This window comes from Apteryx rowi, unplaced genomic scaffold, assembly GCF_003343035.1.
Source record: "Apteryx rowi isolate R43461 unplaced genomic scaffold, aptRow1 scaffold_94, whole genome shotgun sequence".
Lineage (NCBI taxonomy): Eukaryota > Metazoa > Chordata > Aves > Apterygiformes > Apterygidae > Apteryx > Apteryx rowi.
Genome location: NW_020451249.1, coordinates 1,157,880 through 1,180,310, shown reverse-complemented (window position 1 = coordinate 1,180,310; position 22,431 = coordinate 1,157,880). Strand labels below are relative to the sequence as shown.

At 62.1% G+C, this 22,431-nt stretch overlaps 2 protein-coding genes across 5 annotated transcripts in view; one reads left to right on the top strand and one right to left on the bottom strand.

The window, feature by feature from the left end:
- Positions 1-411: 411 nt before the first annotated feature.
- On the top strand, positions 412-14,791 carry GSE1 (Gse1 coiled-coil protein). Of its 2 annotated transcripts, none has more exons than XM_026092055.1 (16): positions 412-844; positions 1,494-1,712; positions 4,024-4,223; positions 5,776-5,957; positions 6,146-6,343; positions 6,574-6,765; positions 6,871-7,190; positions 7,312-7,636; positions 9,144-9,724; positions 10,520-10,632; positions 10,754-11,024; positions 11,192-11,299; positions 11,526-11,879; positions 12,449-12,760; positions 13,496-13,599; positions 14,324-14,791. In XM_026092055.1, exons 2-16 carry the CDS (start codon positions 1,496-1,498, stop codon positions 14,456-14,458), a joined length of 3,612 nt encoding a protein of 1,203 aa, XP_025947840.1. In that variant the 5' UTR covers positions 412-844; positions 1,494-1,495; the 3' UTR covers positions 14,459-14,791. The 2 variants fall into 2 exon arrangements, with proteins under 2 accessions (XP_025947840.1, XP_025947839.1); XM_026092054.1 differs by having other exon boundaries at positions 11,177-11,299.
- Positions 14,792-17,813: 3,022 nt separating this feature from the next.
- Positions 17,814-22,431, bottom strand: part of GINS2 (GINS complex subunit 2) — a 5,208-nt gene continuing 590 nt past the window's right edge. The window contains exons 1-5 of one of the 3 annotated variants that reach the window (XM_026092086.1): positions 22,178-22,292; positions 21,904-22,018; positions 20,731-20,830; positions 19,531-19,657; positions 17,814-19,138 (exon numbers count right to left, since the gene is read on the bottom strand). In XM_026092086.1, the coding sequence (XP_025947871.1) occupies positions 19,013-19,138; positions 19,531-19,657; positions 20,731-20,830; positions 21,904-22,018; positions 22,178-22,240 (531 nt within the window). In that variant the 5' untranslated portion in view covers positions 22,241-22,292 and the 3' untranslated portion in view covers positions 17,814-19,012. Of the gene's footprint in view, positions 19,139-19,530; positions 19,658-20,730; positions 20,831-21,903; positions 22,024-22,177; positions 22,293-22,431 lie in introns of those variants that run through there. The other 2 variants (XM_026092087.1, XM_026092088.1) reach the window with 2 other exon arrangements.

Sequence of the window (22,431 nt, the reverse complement as noted above, 5' to 3'; positions counted from 1 at the left end):
TGCCCAGCTGTAGCCGCGTCCCGGCGCCCCTGGGCTGCAGAGGACACCGTGCCCTGCAGGGCCCCGGGCTTGGGGGTGCAACGGTGGGGCCTGGGGGTGCAAGAGTGAGGATTTGGGGGTGCAACAGTGGGGATTTAAGGGTGCAATGGTAGGGGTTTGGGGGTGCAATGGTAGGGGTTTGGGGGTGCAGTAGTGGGGATGTGGAGATGTAGCAGTGAGGATTTGGGGGTGCAATGATGAGGATTTGGGGTGCAATGGTGAAGATTTGGGGATGCAATGGTGAGGATTCAGGGGTGCAAAGGTGAGGGTTTGGGGGTGCAACGGTGGGCATTTAAGGGTGCAACAGCAGGGTTTGGGGGTGCAACAGTGAGGATTTGGGCTTCAGCAGCACCATGCGGCAAAGGGGGGCCGGCTCCCTCCCTTGTCGCCTCTAGCAGCACCTCGAGGACCTCGCGGTGCCCGGCGATGCCCCCGGCGCCTCCCCCCCGGTGCACCGCCGTGCCGGCCACCTGCCTGCCCGCCGGGGGCATCGGGAGTGGAGGACACGGCCGGGCCAGACACCCGGATCGATGCACCTTCGGCCCCGCTCGATAGGGCTTGGCACTGCGCGCGGCGCCGACAAAACCCTCCTGTTATCTGCACGCGGCTCTGGATATTACGGATCAGCTGGGGCCATGTGACGCTGGCGGCAGCTGTTAGGCCAAGAGTGTCAGCTTGTTTTCCGCAGGCGAGGAGCGCCGGGCGCTGTTGCTTTGTTAGATAAGCCGCCGGCGCTCGCTGGGAAGAAGGGGGCTTCCCGGCGCGCTTGCTCCCGCGCTCTTCCCGCGGCCCCCGGCCGCCCTCCGTAAGCGCTCCGGGCTCGCCGCCGCGGGGAGAGGGGAACGGCGGGGGCGGCGGTGTGGGGGGGGGTGCTTGCACCCTCCTGCTTGCTCTCCCCGGTTTGCACGCTCCGGGCGAGCGCTGGGTGCTTTTTGGGTGCGGGGAGGGGGGTTTGGGGGAAGCAGGCGCTCGGCCAAATTCTTTCCTTCTGGTTTTCCCCGCTTCCCTGTGGATTTCCGGCTGCAGGCCGGAGGGCTGCTCTCTGCTTTGAATTCAGGCCGACACCGAGGCCCCCGGGCCGGCTCTGCTGGGGGGCTCGCGGGGGGGGGGGGCTCCCGCGCCCCTTCACCCCCGGGGCTGCTCCCGCGGGAGCTCTCGCCGCCCCGGCTCTTGCCCAGGCTTCGGTGGCTGCGGATGTGCCCGGGGGGGGGCTCACACCTCGGGGGCGAGGGAGGGGGCTGCGGGGGGGCAGGCGGGCAGCATCGCTGGCACCGCGGACCCGGCGATGCCGGCATGTCCCGGCGATGCTCGGAGCGCCGCTGCCGCACCGCTCCCATCCCTCTGTTTCCCCCTCACATCCCGAAAGCGAAGGCTCCTTGCAAAGCGCTCTGGGGGGGGGGGGGGCTTCCCCGGCCGAGCGTCCCGCTGACGTGGGCTCTTCTCCTCGTTCGCAGGCATGAGCCATGAGTCAAAGTCGCCTTCCCTAGGAATGCTCTCCACGGCCACCCGCACCACGGCCACCGTCAGCCCCCTCACCCCGGCGCCGCTCAACGGCTCCCTCGTCCCCAATGGCAGCCCCGCCGCCAGCAGCACTTTGTCCGTCCAGGCCGCGCCGTCGTCGAGCTTCGCCGCCGCCCTCCGCAAGCTCGCCAAGCAGGCCGAGGAGCCCAGAGGTAAGGCGCCTCCCGGGGCCGCGATTCCCCCGGCGGCTGCGTGGACGGATGCGGCGCGGGAGCCGGCGGCCGGCGTTTTCTCGCGCTAATGTCGTTCCTCGGCTTCGCGTCTCGAGGGGGCGGTCGGGAAATTCGTTTCAGCCGGAGTAATCCGAGTGCCGTTATCGTTCACCGTACCCCGGGAGAAAGTCTGGAGAGAGCGCGGGCTGGAGCAATCCGTCCTTCCCCCCTCCTTTCCCCATGTCCCCCCCCCACTCGGCTCCCTCCAGGACACGCTCCGCTGAAACGCCGTTTTTCCCGAGGCTCCGCGAACGTGCGCTCGCAGTGGCTAAATAGCAAACYGGGCACCGCTGGGCGCCGGCGGGATGCGGCGCGGCCAAAGCTCTTCTCTGCCTCCCCCCCTTGCTCTTTAACSGGCAATTTAACGGGAGCCCCGCGGAGGGGAGCCGGGATGCCGGGAGCGGCGTGTCCCGCGGGATGCTCGGGTGCCACGGCGGCAGCACGGGGCGAGGCGGGAGCGGGGCCCCGGGAAGCACCCGGCGCGTTATCGGATGCGCCAGATCGGACGGCTGAAGAGGGGGGAAAGGTGCCAGCAACCGCCCGAGGGGGCGGGAATCGCCGGGCTCGTCCCCGGAGGCACCCGAGGGCCCCGGAAGCCCAGCGGAAGCGGCGTTAGCGGGTTTTGACATTGGTTTCCTGACGCTGGAGTTCTCCTCTGCRGCTCCCTCTCCCCTCCCGCCTGCAGTCGTTTTCCCTTTGCACAAATATCCGCCCCGGCGGATTCAGTTCATTGCGAAAAGCCGCGTTCCCTGCCGTTTTCCCTTCCCTCCGTTGGTTTCCGTTTGCACGGCYCTCCCTCGCCTGGAAGGGGCCAGGAATACGGAGCGCAAGCCGTGCCGGCCGCGGGTGCCGTGCGCTCCCTGGCATCGCCCGGAGCTTCCCCGGAGAATCCGCGGGCGCGGGCTGGAGCGGCTCTGCGTCCCTCCGCGCGCCCAGCCGGGCAGGAYGAGCCCGTCCCCATCGGAGCGAGGGAAGCACAAAGGAGTCCCCGAAGCCGCGTCGGCTCGCGGGGGGCTTTTCCGCCTCAGATCCCGCCCGGGTCTGTCCGCAGGGGATTTTTTCCTTTTTTTTTTTTTTTTTCCCCCTTCCTTTCTTTTTCCCCCTCCTCCTTCGGGGTCTCAGCTGTTAATTACATTTGCCTGTCAGCCTCGGCTGCTAATCTGCTATCGCCGAGCGCCGAGCGGGAGGTCAGAAAACAAAGGTGACACCGTCACACCGCGCCTCTTGTCATCTCCAATCCAGATTAGTTTCATTGACTAACTCCTGGCTGAATACCACCAGTTAATTATAACGATCACAGACCCTCCCGTTTAAAGCCACACAGCGAGAATTAAGGTTCTGAAGTAAGACTTTAGCTTCATTAATTGCCCGGCTCATTGTGACGGTATCGATCGTTAACGCTATCGCGCGGGTGAGTAATGGCTCGGCGGCTCGGAGGGGATTAGGCTGCTAATTGCTGTTGGCCTCGCGCTGACAAGATAGACGTCGGCGGCGGGTTGTCGCATCCGCGGCGCGGGAGCGCTGCGCTTCGGAGCGGCGCGGCGCGGCAGGAATGGCCGAGGCGGGCCGGCTCGTGCCGGGCTGCTCCGCGGCGGCCGGCGCTCTCCGCCGAGCGTCTTCCCTCGACGGCCTTTACGTGCACGCTCGTCGGCAGGGCACGTGCCGAGCTCGGCGCGCCCTGCTTAGCCGTGAATTTGTGTTTCCGCTCCGGCTTTTCCTTGCTACGTGCGTTGCGCGCTCTGCTTTGATTCCGTTTGGGAGGGTTTTTTTTTTTTTTTTTTTTTTTCATTTTTCCCTTGCAAATATCGCCAGCATCCCCGGAGCGGGTGCGATTTAAAGCACAGACGGGTCATGCAAATAGACCACGCAGCCTCGCCCAAGGGTTGCAGAGCGGCTCGCTTGGCCTAACGCCCGGCGTCTCCGCGCGGCCCTGCTCGCGCCCGGCAGCTTCTGCAGCCGGCCGGAGCGGAGCCCGCTGCTTTTCCGTGAAAAGATGCGGCTGCCCTGCCAGGGGCACCGAGCCGCGGCGTTACGGAGCCGTCCGCTCCCGGGTCGGCCGCTAACACGGAGCTGCTTCCCCTCTTGTGCCTCCTTTCCCCCTCCTGGCTCGGCGCTGCCTCCGGTCTTGCTGTTCCCACGGAGGGGTTTAGGGGGAGTTGGAGGGATCCTGGCTGATCCAGGCAGCCGGCGCCCGGCAGGATCGGGGGACCCGTCCCAGCGGCGCAACTTGTCCCTCTTCTCCGCTTTGCAGGCTCCTCGATAAGCAGCGAGTCGTCGCCGGTCTCGTCGCCGGCCACCAACCACAGCTCGCCGGCCAGCACGCCCAAGCGCGGCCCCATGGGCCCCATCATCGTGCCGCCGGCGGGCCACAGCGTGCCCAGCACGCCGCCCGTCGTCACCATCGCCCCCACCAAGACCGTCAACGGCGTCTGGAGGAGCGAGGGCAGGCAGGTGAGGCCCCCGGCGCCGTGCCGCGATGCTCCGCGACGCTCCGGGCAGCGGCATGGCTTTGCCTGCCGGTGCCCCGCTGCTCCGGCTCCTCGTGCCGACAGCGATCCGGCTGGCGGGAGCCTGGGCGCTGCCGCCCTCCTCTTCCCCGCTCCTCCCCATCCGGAGGGGCCGAGCAGAGCGGGCCGGGAGGGGGCTTGCTAATTAAGAAGCATCGTTAGTGCTTCTCCTCTGCTCGCGCGTTACAAGCAGATTCCCGGAGGGATTATGCCACTTGGAAAGACTAATTAAACCACAAAGCGGAGAGGGGAAGGGAGGGGATGAGCGACACCAAGGAAAGGGTGGGGGGGAATGCAATCCCCAGGTGCTCGGTGGCGCGGGGTGTCTCTGAGCCCCCCATCCCCTCCGCGTGCCCAGGCGCCTTGGCCTCCTCTTCCGGAGCGACCGGCGCACGGCAGGGGTTAAGCAAGCAGGGTTTATTGTCTGGCAGAGCCTCCCGCGCAGCGGGACGCCCCGACACGGGGGCGGTAATTAGAGCAGAACCTCGCGTGTGCAATCAGCCTCAGTGTGTGCGGCGGCGGTGGTGGCGGGGGGGGCGCGTGGCCTGCACTGCACCGCGCTGCACTGCGCTGTGCTGCATTGCACCGTGCTGCACCATGCTGCACCGTGCTGCACTTCATTGCACCGCGCTGCACTTCATTGCACTGTGCTGCACCGCGCTGCACTGCATTGCACCGTGCTGCACCGTGCTGCACTTCATTGCACCGCGCTGCACTTCATTGCACTGTGCTGCATCACGCTGCACTTCATTGCACTGTGCTGCACCGCACTGCACTGCATTGCACCGCGCTGCACTGCATTGCACCGTGCTGCATTGCGCTGCACTTCATTGCACTGTGCTGCACTGTGCTGCACCGCGCTGCACGTCGTTGCATGGTGCTGCACCACGCCACTGTGACCTTGGCGCCGTCCCTGCCGCCCTGCACGCCCCGCACGGCCCCGCGAGCGTGGCCAAAACGGAGGGCGGGCTCGCGTGCCCCCTTTGCAAGGCGCACCTGGTGCCGGGGCGGTGCATCGCGCCTCCGCGGCCCCTCGAAGCGGGGCTTCGTCCCCTCTTTCTGGAGGGAGGCGCGYGGGATCCYGGCGGGGAGCGGTGGTGCCCGTTTCTCCAGCATTGGCCGTATTTCTCCGGTAATGGGCCGGCCTTTGAAAGGACACGACGGAATGAGGAATAGCCTGTTTTAAACCTCATAGGGCATGCCTTGCCTTGCCTTGCCTTGCCTTGCGGCTGCTGGAGATCATCCCGTGCCGGCCCCGGGGACGGGTCCTCCCTCGCCTCCCGCGGCTTTTGGGCCAAGCCGATGGGCAGGAGCCGGCCCTGCCCCGTCCCCAGAGCCATTAGAGGGGTTTTAGCTTTCTCGCCGGGAGGGACCGGTGGATGGACACGGTCGGGGGTCGGAAAAACTTATCCGTCGGCTTGGCGCTCTCGTGGTACCCAGCGCCGGGGGTCGCCCGTCGCCGCCCCCTAACCCCCCCCCCGCCTTCGCCCTTGCAGCAAGACGCGGGCTCGAGAAGCGGCAGCAGCAGCAGCGGCCGCGAGCGCCTCATCGCGGAGCCGCCGCTGCCGCAGGAGAAGGCCGGGGGCCCCGCGGTGCCCGCGCACCTCCTGGGCGCCCCCTACTCCTTCGGGCTGCCCCCCAGCTCCGTGGTGCCGGACTCCCGCTTCCCACCGCTCAAGTGAGTCTGCGGAGGGATGCCGGTGGCGGGATGGGGACGGATGTGCCGGGGCTTCCCGCGGTGCAGCGGGGCGGCAGGGGCGGCGCAGCTCCCCGCCAGGACGGGATGGGACGGGACGGGACGGGATGGGACGGGACGGGATGGGACGGGGCCGTCACCCTCTTCCTTCTTCCCGCGGCGCCCGGCAGCCTGCAGCGGCCCGTTCACCACGTGGTGCCGCCCAGCGCCGTCACCGAGGACTACCTGCGCAGCTTCCGGCCCTACCACACGGCCGAGGACCTGCGCATGTCCTCGCTGCCGCCCCTCGGCCTGGATCCGGCCACGGCCGCCGCCTACTACCACCCCAGCTACCTGGCGCATCACCCCTTCCCGCACCCGGCCTTCAGGTAGGGCACCGGCCGCCTCTCCCGCCGCGTCCGGTGCCTGCGTGCTCTCGCTTGCGCCTTTTTCCGGCCTCGGAGCCCCTGGCGTGAAGCGAGCGGTGTCGGGTCTCAGCCCTCCGCGTGCAGTGCGGTCGACGCAGCCTGGGGTGCGTCGCCGGTGCCGGGAGGGGTTTTTCCTCRCCGGCAGGTGGGAAAGTCCCGTCCCGTCGCGCTGAGCAGCCCTTTCTCCGCAGGATGGACGACTCGTACTGCCTCTCGGCCCTGCGGTCCCCCTTCTACCCGCTCCCGACGCCGGGCTCGCTCCCGCCCCTGCACCCCTCGGCCATGCACCTGCACCTCTCGGGCGTGCGGTACCCGGCCGAGCTCTCCCACTCCTCGCTGTCGGCGCTGCAGTCGGAGCGCATGTCCAGCCTGACCGCCGAGAGGTGAGCGGGCCGGGGCGGCCGCCGCGGTGCCGGTGCCGGTGCCGGTGCCGGTGCCGCGCGGCGGGTGCTAACGCGCCCCGGCGGGTTTTCGGCTCCTCCTTGCAGGCTGCAGATGGACGAGGAGCTGCGGCAGAGGGAACGGGAGCGCGAGCGGGAACGGGAGAAGGAGCGCGAGCGGGAAGCCGACCGGGAGCGGGAGAAGGAGCGGGAGCGGGAGCGGGAGCGCGAGAAGGAGCTGGAGCGGGAGCGCGAGAAGGAGCGGGAGCGGGAGCTGGAGCGGCAGAGGGAGCGCGCCCGGGAGAAGGAGCTGAGCATGGTGAAAGCCATGGAGGGCCCCTTCCTGCCCGTGGCCGAGCTGCACGGGCTGCGGAGCCACCAGCCCGAGGAGCGGGGCAAGCCGGAGCCGCTGGCGCCCGGCAGAGCAGGTAACGCCGCGGTCGGGGGGCGGCGGGGGTGACGCGGGAGCCCCGCGGAGCCCGGAGGGCTGCTCCGGGCATCCGGCGGCATCCTCACCCCGCGGCGCCCCCTCTTCCCTCCGCTGCCCAGAGAAGCTCAAGGAATCGGTGCTGCCGCCGCCGAAGCCCRTGCAGCACCCGCTGCACCCGCCGCCGACTTCCCACCACGCCGTGCCCGGCCTCATCTCCAACCACAACGTGTTCCCGCTGCCCGGCAGCAGCGCGGCCACGGCRCTGCTCATCCACCGCACCAACGAGGAGGAGAAGTGGCTGGCCCGGCAGCGCCGGCTGCGCCAGGAGAAGGAGGACCGCCAGTCCCAGGTGTCGGAGTTTCGGCAGCAGGTGCTYGAGCAGCACCTCGACATGGGGCGCGCGCCCAGCCAGCCGGAGCCGGAGCACCGCCTGGAAAACCCCAGGTAGAGCCGAAGCCCGCCGCCGGAGTGGGCTCGGGGCTTAGCCAGTTGCGTCTTGCCCCTCTCCGAGGATGGAGATTTGCCCCCCCTCTTGCTCCAGCTGTTGGTTACCGTCATTTTTCCGAGTACCTAATGGGAACTTCCCACGTTGCAGCTGCGTCCTCGCGTGCCCCGTGCCGCTCCGGCCGGGCGAGCCGAAGCCGGTGCCGGTGCTGGTGCGGAGGTGGCCGGTGGTGCTGCTCCCAGTGGGTTGTGCTGTGCCGTGCCGCGTGCGGGCTCCCTGCCCGGCGGTGCCATCCTGGCCGGCTGCGCTGGCAGTACCGGGGCTGTGGTGCCGCCCGGCAGCTGTGCGGCGGCGGGCGCCGAGCCCGGGATGTGGCCGCGGGCCAGCGGCCAGCTGCTCCCGAGGCGGCCGGTGCCTCTCGGCGCAGCCCGGCGGCACCCTGCAGCACGGCGCCCGGGCGTTCCCGGGATCCCTGCCGCCGCTTCCTGGGAAGGGCGTCGCTCCCAACGCCGCGGCTGGGAAACGGGGGCGCGGGGGGGGCCGGGGGAGCGTTGCTGCGCGCTGCCGCGGCACGGCGCATCCCCTGCCTGCCGCCCGCGCCTCCCGCCTGATTGACGCCGGCTTTCCCGCTCCGTTGCTGAGCGCTTAAGCGGCGCTGGCTCATCCCCTCGGCTCTGCCACCGGCTCCCGTTGTTGTTTTTGGGTATCGAGGGGATTAGCGCGGCTAATCAAGTCTAATAAGGAGCGGATTGCGGGGCGGCACAATGGCAGACGCCGGCTGCAGCCTCCCGTGCGGATCCGCTCCTCCCTCCCCAAACCGGCCAGGAGAGGCCAAGGTCACCCCCGGCGCGTGCAGCTGAGCACGGCGGCGAGCGGGAGCGGGGCGAGGGGTCCCCGGCCCCTTCCCGGCGCCGGCAGCCCRGCGGGCCGGAGGAACAGGGATTCTCCAGTGCCGGGGGGGGGGGGGGTGTCGATTGGTGCCGGGGGAGGCGATGCTTTATGCCGGAGGCGGCAGGTCCCGCTCGCCGCGGGTGTCTCGTGCCGAAGCTTTCGGCGGCAGCTGCGATGCGGATGGCAGCGCCGAGCCGAACTTGCTGCTCCGCTGCACAGAGGCCCCGGGCGCTCAGGCGGAAAAGCGTTAAACGCGCAGCTTCAGCGCATGAAATATTTATCCCGCTAACAGCTTCGCTCCTTCCCCCGGGCAGCCGCGGCGGGTTTCGCCGTGCCGGGGCGCTCCGTGCGGTCCGGCAGCCGCTGGCCGCCGTGCTCGCGGCGGCGCACGGACCCGTCTGCGCCCGGATTAGCAGGTTTCTCCCCGAGGGCGGCCGCCGCTTGCTTCGCCCTCGCCGTGCTGCGAGCCTGCGGCAGGCCGGCGGTTGCTTGCGGTCCGGGGCGTTTYGGGGTGTTTTCCTTCGCCCCGGCGGTCGGCGCAGCCCCTCGGGCAGGGCGCGATGGGTCGCCCGGCGCCGCTGAGCTCCCCGCGGCTCTGCTCTCCCCTCCCCGCAGGTCGGGACCGAGCCGGCACGAGGCGAGCGCCCGCGAGGCGGCGCAGCACTTCGGCGGCCCGCCGCCGCTCATCTCGCCCAAGCCCACGCACCACCCCATGGCCGCGTCCCTCTGGAACCCCGTGTCGCTGCTGGAGAGCGCCCCGGAGCCGCGGCGCCTGCCCGAGCCCCACGCGCTGCACGGCCACCCGGCGCCCTACGAGCCCGGCCGCCACGCCGTCCCGCTGGTGAAGGTGGAGCGGGTCTTCTGCGCCGACAAGCTGGAGGACGGAGCGAGGAAGCGGGAGGCGCTGGAGAAATACCCGCCGGCCCGGGAGCCCGGCGGCGCCGAGCACGGCGCCTTCGCCCACGCGCCCTTCCTGGCCGAGCTGGAGAAGTCGACGCAGAGCATCCTGAGCCAGCAGAGAGCCGCGCCGGCGCCGCCGTTCGCCGAGGGCGCCAAGCCCGGCTCGCCGTACCGGCCCCCGCCGCCCCGCGCCCACGACCCCATGTACGTCTACGACGAGTTCGTGCAGCAGCACCGCAAGCTGGTCAGCAAGCTGGACCTGGAGGAGCGGCGGCGGCGCGAGGCTCGCGAGAAAGGTGAGGCCGGCGCCGCGCTCCGGCCGGGGGGGCGGGAAGCGGGAGCCGGAGCGCCGGTGCCGTGCTCTGGGATGCGGCCCGGGCTGGGCTGTTGTTTGCCGTCGGTGCCGCGTGGACCGGGGGGGGGTAACGACCCCCTGCGTCTCCCCCGGGGGGGGGAGGCTGCAAGCGCGCTGTGCAAATGGTCCCGAAAGCCAAATCAGAGCTGCTCCGTAAATCCTCCGCTCTGGACGTGCCCAATTAATAAATGATGAACTGAGGCTAATAAGCTGCCTTTAAATATTAATAGGGCTGTAGGAGCGGGCATGGGAGCGGCGGCGGCGAGGAGCCGGGGGGGGGGGGTCGGCGCTGCCATCAGCCATCACCCCCCTCCAGCGAGGACGGGGGGCAGCTGCCCTGCAGCCACGACCTGTGTTGCCCCGGGGGGGGCTTGCACGGGGTCTGGCCTCCCCCCTGCTCCGGGGATGCGCTGGTCTCCGCGCCTTGCGGGGCCGTTCATTAGTACAGCGGGAGCCCATCGGTGCGACGAGCGCGCTCGGTCTCAAGGGCTCGCCGTGTCAGGATGCGGCAGTGCGGGGACCGTCCGGGCGCAGCGACGGCCCGGCCGGGCTCTGCTCCAGCCCCAACATCCTTCCCCAGCTGGGCTCTTGCACGAGGAAGGGGGTTATTCCTCCAGCCCCACCTGCACCCAAACTGGTCCCCCTGTCCCCAGCCCCCCTCCGAGCACCCCGCGCGCGCGGGGGGTCCGGACAGACGGGCTCCCCAGGCTCAGGCCGGTCCCTCTCCGGCCCCCAGGTTACTACTACGACCTGGACGACTCGTGCGACGACAGCGACGAGGAGGAGGTGAGGGCTCACCTCCGGTGCGTGGCCGAGCAGCCCCCGCTGAAGCTGGACACGTCCTCCGAGGTACGGCCGGCGCTCGCCGTCCCTCGTCCCCCAGGGGCCCGTCTCCGCCGGGGCCATTCCCCGGGACGGGATGGGACGGGACGGGACGGGACGGGGGTGACGTTGCCCTGCTCTCCCCCAGAAGCTGGAGTTCCTCCAGCTCTTCGGCCTCACCACGCAGCAGCAGAAGGAGGAACTGCTGAGCCAGAAGCGGCGGAAGCGGCGGCGGATGCTGCGGGAGCGGAGCCCCTCGCCGCCCACGGTGCAGAGCAAGCGCCGCACGCCCTCCCCGCGCCTCCCGCTCTCCACCCGCTACAGCCCCGACGAGATGAACAACAGCCCCAACTTCGAGGAGAAGAAGCGCTTCCTCACCATCTTCAACCTGACGCACATCAGCGCCGAGAAGCGGAAAGGTACAGCCATGCCCCGTGCCGGCGGGCGACGGGCTCCGGCTGCTCATCCCGCGGGATGCAGCGCTGCCGGCCCGCGTGCCCGGCACTGCTCCCCGCCGCTCGCCTGCGGCCCTGGGTTTGCTCGGCTGAGCGAAGGCTACACTAAACCGCAGCTTCCCATGCCGCAGATAAAGAGAAGCTGGTGGAGATGCTGCAGGCCATGAAGCAGAAGACGACGCCGGCCGCCGTGGTGGTGAAGAGCTCCCCGCGGGACAGCCCCGGCGTCCCCGGCACCGGTAAGCGGCCGCGGGCTGATGCCTCCTGCGCTCTCGGCTGGTTTTGGGGGGTYGCGGCCGAGCGGGAGGCGAGGRCGAGYGCGGCACCAYGGCGTGATGGCTAGATGGATGCAKGGATGSATGGATGGATAGATGGATGGGAGGCAGGGCATCAGGCAAGACGTTGCCCGGAGGGTGCCGGGGTGCCAGCCCTGATTCCCCCTGACTCCGCTCTCGTTGCCCAAAGAGCCGTCGGCGCAGCCGCTCCTGGGGGATTCGGACAAACCCCTGGGGATCACCTTGCCGGAGACGCCGAAGGCGGCGGAGCCCGGCCGATTAGACCAGCTGAGAGGCCAGGAGGTGCCGCGGGCCAAAGAGGCGGCGGAGAAGCYGCGGCTGAGCGAGGGGCACGCGGGGAAGAAGGCGCTGAGCATCCTCAGCTACGTGCGGGGCCCGCTGCCCAAGGACATCCCGGTGCCGCTGTCGCACAGCATCAACGGCAAGAGCAAGCCCTGGGAGCCCTTCATGGCCGAGGAGTTCGCCCACCAGTTCCACGAGTCGGTGCTGCAGTCCACCCAGAAAGCCCTGCAGAAGCACAAAGGTACCCGCCGCCGGGCCGCTCGCGCTCCGCGCGGGAAAGCGGCAGGAAAGGCCCCCGCAGCCCCTCGCCGAGCGGCCGTGCGGGAAAAGCCTCCGGGAACGGGAGGATGCCGGGGAATTGCCGCTGCGTCCGCGCTTGAATGGCCCACGCGGTTCCCGGGGAGGGTAAAAATAAGGCGGCCGGGAGGGAAGCGCTGGGAAAATACGGCTCAGTTCCCGCAAAACTCACTCATTTCCATGTGCAGGAGCGCGGGAGATAGATAGATAGATAAAGTTGCTGCGGTGTGTAGGGAGCAGGTGTAGACGGGGAAGGAAGAGAGGCGTCGCGCCGCGGCCGGCGTCGGGGCGGGAGCGGGGCCCTCTCCGGCCCCCCAAAACGGAGAGTTAACCTCGGAGACAGATTCGTACCTCGAGGGGAGCGTGTTAATGCAACCCGGTGGGGAGCGGTTCCATGGGGCGCGGGAACGCGGGGGCTTTGCAACCCCCTCCCTGACGTTTTGCAACCCCCCCCCGGCATTTTGCAACCCCCCGGTGTTTTGCAACCCCCCCCGACGCTTTGGGCCCTGGCAGGGGGAGCCGCCTCGCTGACGGCCGAGCAGAACCACAAGCTCGACGCCTCCATCCACTACAACCTGCCCGAGCTGCAGGCGCCCGGCCGCCCCCCGGGACCCCCCCACAACGGGCAGCCCGAGGGGCCGCCGCTGCCGCCCCGGGCGCTCGCCCCCCTCGAGCGCCGCCACGACTCGGCCTCCGACGACGACGACGAGGGCGASGAGGAGGAGGAGGAGGAGGAGGAGGAGGAGGGGGAGGAGGAGGAATACCCCCGGCCCAAATGGCAAGGGATCGAGGCAATTTTTGAAGCCTACCAGGAGCATCTAGAAGGTACGGCGAGGGGCCGTGGTGCGCGGGCACCGAGCGTGCCTCAGTTTCCCCGCCGCGGGCTCGCAGCTGGGGCGGCGCTGGCGGCTCGCCCGCCTGGCGGGAGAGGCAGAAAAGCAACAGGTGCGTATGAAAATTCATGGCGGCATGAAAAATTCATGGCGGCATGAAAATTCATGGCGGCGCCTATGCCCGGCGCCCTCCGAGCGATACCTGGAAAGCGGCGCGCCGGAACGGATCCAGGCGCCTGTGCGTGCAAAATGACCCCCCCCCCCCCCCCCAACCTGGGCCTTTTTTCTTTTTTTTCTTTTTTTTTTTCTCCTTCCTCTTCACTTTCTGGGTTTATATTCTGCAAACGCCTCTAGGAACAACCCCGAGCGGGTGTCGCGCCGTGCCCGGCCGCCCCGCGGTGCAGCGGCGCGGCTCATTGCTCCCTGCTCTCGGCATCAGCTCGGGCCACTTTACCAAAACCTCATTTTTTTTTTTTTTGGCTGGTGAAGGGCTGTGTTTTGCAGCCGCTGGGAAAAGCCGACGGATTTATCTCCCGGGGCAGGGTGAAGGGCAGAGTTCAGCCTGCCGGGAGAGGAAAGCTTTATTTATTCCGGGCAGGGCAGACGCGGGGGGCGAGTGTCGTGGCACCTTGTTTGCAAGGTCTGGGAGGGTCGTGGGGGTCCGGGGCGGAGGCGGGAGGCCGGAGCGGGGCCGGGCGCTCAGCCCCGCCGCCCTCTTGCCTTGCAGAACAAAACCTGGAGCGCCAAGTGCTGCAGACCCAGTGCCGGCGGCTGGAGGCCCAGCACTACAGCCTGAGCCTGACGGCGGAGCAGCTTTCGCACAGCATGGCGGTGAGTGGGGGCCTGGAGGCACCCGGCCTCCCGCCGGGGCACCCAGCCTCTAGCGGGGCACCCAGTGCACCCAGCCTCTGCAATGCTCCCGTCCCCCTGCAAAGCATCTGTCTTCCTGCAATGCTGCCGTCCCCCTGCAATGCCCCTGTGCCCCTGCAATGCCCCTGTGCCCCTGCAGTATAGCTATTCTCCTGCGATGCCCCGTCCCCCTGAAATGCCTCTGTCCCCCTGCCGTGCCCCATCTCCTTGCAATGCCCCTGTCCCCCTGCAATGCCCCCATGCCCCTACAGTGCTCCTGTACCCCTGCAATGCCCCCATGCCCCTGCAATGCCTCCTTTCCCCTGCAATACCCTTGTCCCTCTGCAATTTCCCTGTCCCCCTGCAATACCCTTGTCCCCCTGCAATGCCCCAGTGCCCCTGCAGTACAGCTATTCGCCTGCAATGCCCCCATCCCCCTGTAATGTGCCCGTCCCCATGCAATGCCCCATCACCCTGCAATTCCCCCTGTCCCCCTGCAATGCCCCCATCCCCCTGCAATGCCCCTGTGTCCCTGCAGTACAGCTGTTCTCCTGCAGTGCCCCTGTAATGCCCCCGTCCCCCTGCAAAGGGGCTGGGCAGCTGATGCAGCTCCCTGCACCCGCASTGTCCGGGGGAGCCCGTGCCGGGCCCCAAAGCTGCCCCCGTCCCCCGTTCTGACTGTGTCTCTCCCCCTCCGCCCCTGCAGGAGTTGCGGAGCCAGAAGCAGAAGATGGTATCGGAGCGGGAGCGACTGCAAGCCGAACTAGATCACTTGCGGAAGTGCCTTGCGTTGCCTGCAATGCAGTGGTCTAGGGGTTATTTCAAGGGGTATCCCAGGTGACGCTCCTTGGGCTAGGCCGAACCTATAGTCTAGAAATAATAATCTATTTTATTACCTTGAATATTTAATATTTTTCACTGGGAGGTTTGAAGCTAAAAAAATAAAATTAAAAAAAAAAATAAAAATAAAACAAACAAACAAACGGAGAATGTGCCATGCATGAAGCAAAGGACGCCGGGGAGCCGGGAGCGGACCCGAGCGGAAGAGCAGCCCCCGGCGCCGTCCCGGCCCTCCCGCTCGCCGCCGCGGCTGGCGCCCGCACCCTCGCCACGGGGGAGCCGGCAGGGCCTTCCTCCCTCTCCCCCGCCCCACACTTTATAGAGCTCAGTTCTCCCCCCCTTTTTTTTTTAAATTGCGATAAAAGACTCCACCGACAACACTAAGGCCCGCGCTGCAGCCGGAGGGGCCCCGGGGGGGGCCGCGCCAGCCGGGGAGCCCCGCGGCGGCTGCACGCGAGCCGGGTCCTGCACCCCGGGGCTTTCCACTGGAAATGCACTTCGCTATAAAACAATAAAGTAAATAAACGAATCAAAGGTACCTTTTTATTCCTGTTTGGCGGGGAAGGGGGSGGGGGGAGAGCGGAGAGTGTACAGAGCTACAACACACACACACACGCACGCTCTATAGCTATATCTATAGACACACACACGCACGCACGCACGCACGCATGCACGATGCTCCCTGGTGGGTTTAGATTTTTTTTTTTTTTTCATAATGAGTCAAAAGTTTTGTTTTTTTTTTTTTTTGCAATTTAAGAGTCAAAAAAAAAAAAGAGGTGCTTCAGCCTTGTACTGTATATATATATATATTAAAAAAAAAAGTTTTGTATGTTTTTATTACTTTAATTATTGTTATAAAAAGCTTGCCTTTTTTTTTTTTAATGTTTCTGCTTTTGTTTCTTCCCCTCCCCTCCCCCATCCCTCCCTTTTTTTGGGCAAAAAAAAAAAAAAAATAACTTGCTTTTAGTGTTTGTACTGCTGCTGCTGGTCAGGACAGGAAAAAAAAAAGATATTGAAGTGTTTTAAAAGACTTACTTAAAAAGAGAAAAGAAAAAAAAAAGAAAAACAAAACCAGTCCTTTTCCACTGGGGCCCATGCTGTCACACCCAGACTTTCTTTCTCTTGCTTTGCTACCAGGGTAGCGCCAGGTACTGGTACAGCCGGGGCCGATTCCCTCCCTCCGCCCTCTCCCTTGCAGGCATTTATATTTGCTTTCCCCCCCCCCGCGGGTCTCTCCGGGCCCTTCGAGCGCTTGGGAAGCCGCTGCAGACCCCAACRCCAGACAATCAATCAATCAGCGCGCGGCGCCAAGCCGCCCCGCAGCAGCACACCCGGCGCGGTGCTGAGCCCCGGCGCTGAGCCCGGCCTGCTGCCTGCCCGGCCCCAGCTCAGCACCGCTCCCGCCTGGCCACCTTTGGAGTCTTATTTTTATTTTTTCAATTTTTTTCCCCTCAACCGAGCCAGGCCGCAGGGCTGCAATGCATTTCCATGGCTCCTGGGAGGCGACGCCGAGGCCGATTGTAATTACGGGGCCAAAAGTGCCCGGCTAACCTGGCCGGCCCCAGCACCTCGGCCCCCCCCTCCCCCCGGGGCAATGGCAGGCTGCAAAAAATAAAAAATAAATTAAAAAAAAAAATAAACCAGGCCCAGCAAAAGCCCCACCGTGCTGACAGCAGCCGGGGGCCGGTGCTGCGACGGCAGAATCGAATTTAGCATCTGCGGCTCAGGCTTGTCGCTGGTACATGACTGACAGYAGGGAAAGCGGGCGCAGTTGTTAGTAAATTAGGCAGCTCTGCCTCAAAACACAGCCGGCAGGAGCCGCACGGTGCCATTTTTAGTCACTTTGCTAATCGGTGCGTGCTTGAACTCCCAGGGGAGGTTTGTTTTTTTTTTTTTAAAAAAAAATTATTTATTTTTTTTATTTGCCACAAGACAAGCTCACGTCTACAGGAAAAGGTGACCTCTGCTTTCTGCTTTAAATTCCCTTGTTGCACTTGCAAAGAAAGCATTAAAAACCCCCTGGCCTCCCATTGGCTTTACCAAAAAAGCTGTGCAAGATTAAAAAGCAAAATGCCCTTGTGACAGAAATTAGTTTAATCTTTTTTAAATCCCAATTGCATAGCCAGCCTCTGGCCTACTAGCTGCCAACTCAAGACTTCACAATGAATTTTAACACAGGAAAAAAACAGACTTTCTGCTTGACTCGCTTTTTCCCTTCCCGGGTGCTGGGGGAGCGGGGAGGCTGGGGATGGGAAACCAGTGGCAAATGTCCCCTCGCCGCCACGGCGGCTGGCACCACACCACTTGGTGGCAACGGGCCGGAGCCTGCTCAAGGCGTAGCCTTGCTTCATAGCAATTCCCATACCGGGGCTGTTGTTGAGACAAATTTTTTCCCCCCACCTTCCCCTCGACAGCCCCGCAAGCCCCTAACCAAGTTTTTGACCCAGTGCTTACGGTTTCTCAGAAGTACTCTCCCGCCCCGGGCCATGCTGACTGGTTGTGTTTATTTGTGTGTACCTGTGCAGGATTGCTAGAGCAGTTAAACCCGAGCGTGGGAAGGCCAGGAGGAGGGGGCAGGAAAGCCAGGGCCTGCTGGGGGGCAGTTTAGATGCTGTGAAAGAAAACAAAACAAAACAAAAAGAAAAAAAAAGAACCTAAACCTGTTCTAAGTGTACTTGTTTGAATTAATTGTAATGTAATATATTATTTGTTGAATGTAGTAATTAGGTATTTATGAATATATTGCTGTAATTTCTGAAAACATCCAAAAAAATAAAATCTTCCTAAATCATGGCAAAGGATTCTTTCTCCCCCCACCAGCGCTGGAAAAGCAGTCCTGCTCCCCAGCAGAGTACCTTGCACAGGGCACGGGCTGTGCCTCGTCCCCCAGCGTGGGGGGGGTCACACCAGCCCCCCCCCGGCACTGGCATACCTCCGTCACGGTGTCAAAGCGCTTCGCTCCCCCCCCCCGGCCGCTGCTGTTTGTGCGCAGGCGAGGCAGGCAGGGCACAGATGGCGGGCGAGAGCTGCGCTTCAGCTGCTGCGCGGCAGAGATGCTGGCCCAGATGCTCGGGGAAGGGCGCCGCTCGCAGCTTTCCACCGGCCGACGAGCAGGCGAAACAGGCGCTACTCGTGTGCGGTTACATCTGGCATTTCCCCCCCCTTCACCCGTAATAATTACATCTGCTGCAACCGAGCTTGACGTAGGCAAGGATCCTGCCCTTGTCTGCTGGTCTGCCTCAGGGGAATGGGGTCAGAGCCAAAGCAGGAGAGCTGCGCGCTTTTCCAAGCATTGTCCAAGCCATGTACACTTGCTACACAGCGTGGGACGAAACACAAGGACTGATTTGATATAGTTCACTCAGCTGCAATTTGGGGGGTTTATTTTTATTTTTTTTATACACAGTTTCAGATAAAAAGAAGTCAGATGTATATTATAAAACAGCCTGGCTTTGGAGAAGCAAAGACATTTTCTTTTGTCCTTCTCCAAGGAGCAGATGGATCTGCTTCCCAGCCCGTCTCCCCAGCAGAATACCAGACACCTCTCATTGTCGGCACATCTTCCTTGTTCCAAGGCTCTGAGAAAATTCATGGTGAAGCACTGGCTTTAAATTTATTGCTTTCAAGCCAGTGTGTGGCCTGTGCTGCCCTCAGAAGTTCTCTCTATGAAGTACACCCACACTCTCCAGAGCAGAGGTATCTGCCCAACATCATTAGACAGCAGGCTAGTGCTGGCAAGCTACCACCTGCATCTAAGCAGACCTCTGGCAGAAACTGTCTCTGAACCAAAGACAGAGGCAAACCTCTGCAAAGAGGGCGAGAGCCCTTCACACACACGAGAAAAAAAAACTACAGCGCTGCAACATGACTGAGATGAACAGTGGCCCGGGGGGAGTGCCGTGCCACACAGCAGCGCTCGATAACACCTGCTCGGCGCTGAGCCAGGGAGTGCGCGGAGCGCTGTGCCTGAAGGTGAAGCGAGCTGACTGGGTCAGCTGCTGCAGCCAACAGCCACAGCTTCTGTCAAACCGGGCACAGGGGAAAAGACTGACACAACAAGAAACATCTACCATCTACGCTGCTGTGACACCAGGTAGAAGCAGACCGCAAACTCCATCCAAGAAGGCAGGAACGTGTTCACAGCAAGGACTCCCAGCGCTGAGCTGCCACAGCCGATTCGTCTTGGAGCGAGAGCGGCGCTGAAGGGGGGAGAGTCCTGCCAGGGATCATGGTCTGCGTTGCTCAGGAGGTGCGTGGCTGAGCAGAGCTCAGGAGCTACCGCGCAGGGAATGGCCCCCTTGCCACCGGCAGCTCTGGCGTGACTCACATTTAGCCACAAAGCTGCCTGCACCCTGCACCGCCTGTGCACAAGCAGAGCGGGAACTGGGTGCAAGTACCGCCAAGAGGGAGCTGTGTACAGCTGATAAGAGACGAGACGCCGGTGGTTTCAGATCTCTACGGGGAGGTGTGGCTGGCCGGATTAATGAACCCCTGAATGCTGGCTGAGCGGCAGAGCCCTCTCTTGGGAGCTTTTAGGCCAGGGTTGGAAAATACCTCAGAAATCCTGAGAGTGGGCACTCTCGCCAGGCTGAAGGTTGGTCCGGAGCTTGTACATGTGATCTAAGGCTTGAGTAAGAAAAGTCCCGATTGTGTTGATTTCCATCAAGGTTAAGTTATCCAGCTAAAAAAGGCAAAGAAAATAGCAGAATCTGGGGAAATAGCACTACAGCGCCTACTGCAGTGGAGAACAAGGAACTTAGAAAGCAGCTTTGCAGCAGAGGCACACACTTTTCCTTCAGTGACACCCCAAGGGACTGGCCCAGCTGCCACCCCTGGCCAAGAGAAGCATATGACCAACGAGAGCACTATTCTCCTAACACGTGGGGAGCTGCAGAGAGAGGTTTCAGCATATGGCTTTAGTTCCCAGCTGACAAGCCCATAGCCCAGGAAAAACATGCCCCAACTGGCATTTTCATGAGCAGCTCTAATCAGTCACAAGCCCACACAATCACATGGCATCTGGAACACTCCCAGGACAGAGCTAGCAAACCTCTCCAAGCGTCCCTACTGTACCTTGGCATGGGCCTCCTGCTGTTTGACGAAGCTGTCYGCAGACAGCCGCAGTTTGGCTATCCGAGTGTCCCAGGTATCCTTAACTAGCGTTCGAATCTCATCGGCTTTTGGGATGTTGTCTGAGGCACTAGAGGAGGAGAGAGCAGAACAGGCTGCAAGGGACTCRTACATTATGTCACTGGCATAAGCAATGCTGGCAGTTTTTCAACCCTCTAAGGCATAAGCAGAGCAGTTTGCTATATAAAAAAAAAACCCAGCAACTCAACATTAAAATCCAGCCTGKTACTTCTGCTGCTGGGATTTTTGGGATAGTTTATTTACCCAGGAATTCTCAGCTCTGATGCAGCATCTGGTTCTCACTACAATCCTTCTGCTCTTTAATTGCCCAGCTGGTACAAGGTACAAGGAGGGCCAATAACCTGGCCAAAGTCACACTCAGCCAGGGAATGTAAAGGGCTCAACTGYGATTACAGTCAGAGTCCAGACCTCTGCTCTCACAGCTCTATCGGAGAGCATTAAGTTGAAAGGACTGTACAAGTTGTGTCACATCCTCCCATTAAGGCAATTCAGCACTGCCCTAAGGACCTCGAGAGATCAGATCAATTCACATGGACAGAGCTGTCAGGCTTATTCTAGCGTGCGGAAAGGAGCTGCMCGCCAAGAGCGTCATCTCCAGAGGAAAAGCCAGTGCTTAAGTGACCACYGCACTGTAATCAAGGGCTTGAAGTCAGAAGACTCTGTGCTTAGAAAAATACCAGCCAGCACATTTTACAAGTGAAATGCCTCAGCAGGCATGAGTTTAGACTCACAATATTCCTGATCTCCTGCCTCTCAGGCTGAGGAAAGAAGAGCTTTCCTCCTGAAGGAGAGCCAAGGAAGACGCCTGGAGGGTTTAAGCTGCTGAACAGATTGCAGCCATGGAATGTGCTGCAGATACCCAAGGCCTCTATGCTTAGCTGCTGCTCAGTAAAGCAGCACAGCCCCAATTATCAGGCCACAGAACAAGCAATCCCAAGTTACTAAAATGCAAAGTTACCATGAGAAAACTGCTGCAACAAGATCTTGGCAAGCTGTGAAATAAACCTCCATTAACTCTCACTTTCCCACAGGCCTCTGGGGTTGCTGCCAATAAAAGCTTGAAGAATTGTCTATGCAAGCATTAACTCAGGCGGAAACTGTTACAATACATTTCCTACTTACTAGTTTAATAGCAGCTTTGTGAGTTCCATATAATAGGGACTGGGCATTGGAGTGAAGGTGTCCTCTTTACGTTCCTGGTCCCGGATTTCCTCCAGTTTTTCTGAAACACAACCATGAATGGTCAGCTTTTGCCAGATCTTCAATGCTCCAGACATGATTTTTCCCCAGCAAAAACCAGACACTATTTCTGTAGGACCAACTATTTCTGTATGTCCTGTTTCAGGAGGACCAACTACACATCAAAGTTTACACCAGTTGGAATCAATATATGGACAGAAAAAGGCTTCTACAAGGAAGAAAAACAACCCTAACAGCTAATGTCTGTTCTGGTGTCTAGCATCAGCATTGCCACAGCAGCTCTCAGCTCCCTAGGGAGAAAAGATGCCCATCAACACACACACGGATGCTGACAGGCATTGCAAAACGGCTCTCTGCACACCAGGCTAGGAGGCTAAATCTACAGCAGCTTCATCACCACACTGATCACCAGCTGGAAGAGAGGGTCCCTTTACCCACAAAACACTTCTACTGATTTTTGTACTCTTGATTGAATAAAGTAGGGATGTTTGATGCAGCTCTCTCTCTTACTGCAGCTTCATTAGTATTTACTTCTTTTCTTCCTCAGTTTTTCCCAAGATTACAAAAAGGAGGGGACCATGATTCTCGCTTTTTACAGAGTGAGAAGACCTTTGATTTCTCATGCCTGCAAGGAAAAGGACTTCATGGAGTGAATGAACAAGCGATTAAAACACATATACGCTCTCCAAAGTCACCCTCTTCACAGAATGTCATCCAAGGTCACCAAAGCTCTTTACAAACAAGCCTTGTAGCAATGCAAGTGTTGCTCGCTGTATCACTGGTCAGAAAGGGCACAGAGCACGGAAGCGGCATGCTGAAGATAAGTGGCAGAGCCAGGAATGAAATCTAATCCTTGTTCTTCCTAACCAGGGAAGCACAAGTTAAACATCTAGCTTGACTTGGAAGATTACATGTCTGGTAAATATAAAATTTTCCAGTGTTGGAACATCAGTGCCTTCTCTCAGAGTTACTTTGCATTTGTTGATTTATGCTTCCCACTAAAGGACAAAAACTAGATGTCTGTATTTTGTGTTTCTGCTGGACCCACTTAAGTCTAGGGCTGAGGCAAGCCTGAGTTTAAGCTGCTGTGCTTACCAACATCCATCCATTCTGGAGGTATCAGCCGACATTTTTGTCTCTGCTTCAGATTAATGGCCAACCAGACAGGTACTTCCACTGGCAAACCAGGATTGAAAGGACCTAGATCTCCCTGGAAGATGAATTTAAGATGAGAATAAGACAGTTAGCAATGGCTAGGATACTGCAATACTTATCTGTTAAACTGGCCTCAGCCATTGCTAAAGAGGATGAATTTTCAGGGGATTTTGAAAAGCCCAAGTCAAACAGCATCAGAATTGCCTCCTCTTACTTTCCATAATTCTTGCTCACAGATTTTGGCTCCTTTCCCTCGAGAAGTAATAACTTCTAACATTTCCAGGGCATTTTCTGTTTCAAAGCATTTCACAAAAGTTAGAGCCAGAAATTACGTTTCTCATGGTGATGCRACCCCGCGGGCCCAACGCAGAAGGCATATCTGGGGGTGTACAGCCCTGCCCACTCCCCAACTGCCGGGCAGGGGGCAGGCTGCCTCGGCCCCAGCCCTGCTGCCCCCTCAGCCCCGCC